Below are 1,922 nucleotides of genomic sequence, written 5' to 3' on the forward strand. Positions count from 1 at the left end.
TTTTCATCAAGTATCAATATCTTCAATCCATGCTTACTCTTTACTCTAGACAGTGCCACATATAATTGCCCATGAGTGAAGACAGGCTTAGGGAGATAAATTGCAACATGTGAAAGTGATTGTCCTTGACTCTTGTTGATAGTCATGGCAAACGATACAATCAGGGAGAATTGTCTTCTTTGGAAATTTACAGGAAATGTATGACTCGATGGGCTCATCGTCATTCTAGGGATTAACACAGTTTCTCCTATATTGCTTCCTGTAAGTACAATTGCCTCAACAACATGATTCCCTAATTTTGTAATAAGCAATCTCGTGCCATTGCATAAACCTCTCGACTGATCAATATTTCTTAATAGCATTACTGGAACTTTAACTTTCAAGATTAATTTATTATCAGGAATCCCTGAGCATGATAATGTATTTAAGATCTCAGGGGTGATTTCATCATCCTCAACGAGGAAGTCCCACCTTGCTTAAGAATTTTATCCGAACTCAAAAAAGTCCTTTCTTCACCAGGAATCATAGACATTAGGTGCTCGTTTAGCATAGCAACATCGGACAATTTAGGAGTTAGAATAGCACGTTCTTTAAAGAAGGTCTGATCCAAAATATTATCCAAGAGATTCGGATAAACAAAATTAACCATATCTGACAGCGGATCTTCCGATTCTCTAATCAACAATTAATCTGGAATTGTTATAATAGATTCTCCATCAACATCATCTCCAAGATTATCATCCCCAACTTTAACTAGCCACTCAGAAAATTCTTTTATTTCCTCTAAATTGTGAGCGCTACTTCCAGAATTAAGACGCATGTTCTTGGTCAAAGTTAATAAATGACAATGGGACCATAGATGAGAAGAATTGATGGTTGCATGAACTATATCTTGTGTGCTGCCATGAGGAATGACAGGTAATATTTGCCGAAAGTCACCTCCTAGAACAACAACTTTTCCACCAAATGGCATATCAACACAGCTTGTATGAGAAATTCTAAGAACATCTCTCAGTGTCCTATCCAGAGCCTCAAAGCAAAATCTATGTACCATTGGAGCTTCATCCCAAATGATTAACTTTGTTTTTGACAGCAACTCAGCTATAGTAGATTTCGGCCTTATATTACACGTTGAATCTTCATTGATTTGAATAGGAATACGAAATCTAGAATGCGCTGTTCGTCCTCCAGGAAGCAGAAGGGAAGCAATTCCGCTAGAAGCAACATTAAGTACGATTCCAGCTTTTGATCTAATAGATGCTGAAAGAGTATTCTAAATAAATGTTTTTCCTGTACCACCGAACCCGTATAGGAAAAATAACCCTCCATTACCTGCCGTAACTGCTGAAACAATTTTATCATAAACAGCTTTCTGCTCATCAGTGAGGGAATTAATTAGTCTTTTATGCTCCTCTTCCAAAGCAAATCTGTCATACATTACTTCATCCAACACTAATTGATTTTGCATATCAACACAGAATGAAATTCCTTTATAATATAAGATATTTTGAACTCATATTTTGTGTAAGAAGAAAAAACAGAGAAGCAATCACCGACGTTGAAGAATAATGCGTATCAGGAATTGTATAAATGAGAGTGATTTATAGTTTTTGAATTGTCTTCTTTAAAAAATGTGAAGTTTTTGAATTAAACTGAATAAAGATTTAAAAAACAAAGATAACGACAAAAGAGTGATTCAGTAGTTATAAATGAGATTTTCATGGAGTAAAACAGTCATTTGTTTTAATAACAATGAATATCCCTTTTTTTTTCAAAAAACGTAAAGATTTAAATTAAACTGAATAAAGGTTAAAAAAAACGATTAGATTACATGATCAACATCAATTATTTAAAAAACAAAGATGACGACAAAAGAGTGATTTAGTAGTTATAAATGAGATTTTCATGGAATAAAACAGAAG

At 34.1% G+C, this 1,922-nt stretch overlaps 1 protein-coding gene across 1 annotated transcript; it reads right to left on the reverse strand.

The window, feature by feature from the left end:
* Positions 1 to 685: 685 nt before the first annotated feature.
* LOC133283961 (uncharacterized) lies at positions 686 to 1,438 on the reverse strand. Its single transcript, XM_061480896.1, has 2 exons — positions 1,333 to 1,438; positions 686 to 1,260 (listed from the first exon to the last, which is right to left on the reverse strand). The coding sequence occupies exons 1-2, from the start codon at positions 1,436 to 1,438 to the stop codon at positions 686 to 688; spliced, it is 681 nt and encodes a 226-aa protein (XP_061336880.1).
* Positions 1,439 to 1,922: the final 484 nt, after the last annotated feature.

Source organism: Gastrolobium bilobum, unplaced genomic scaffold, assembly GCF_033153095.1.
Source record: "Gastrolobium bilobum isolate Gb01-03AN ecotype WA unplaced genomic scaffold, APGP_CSIRO_Gbil_v1 utg1266, whole genome shotgun sequence".
Taxonomy (NCBI): Eukaryota; Viridiplantae; Streptophyta; class Magnoliopsida; order Fabales; family Fabaceae; genus Gastrolobium; species Gastrolobium bilobum.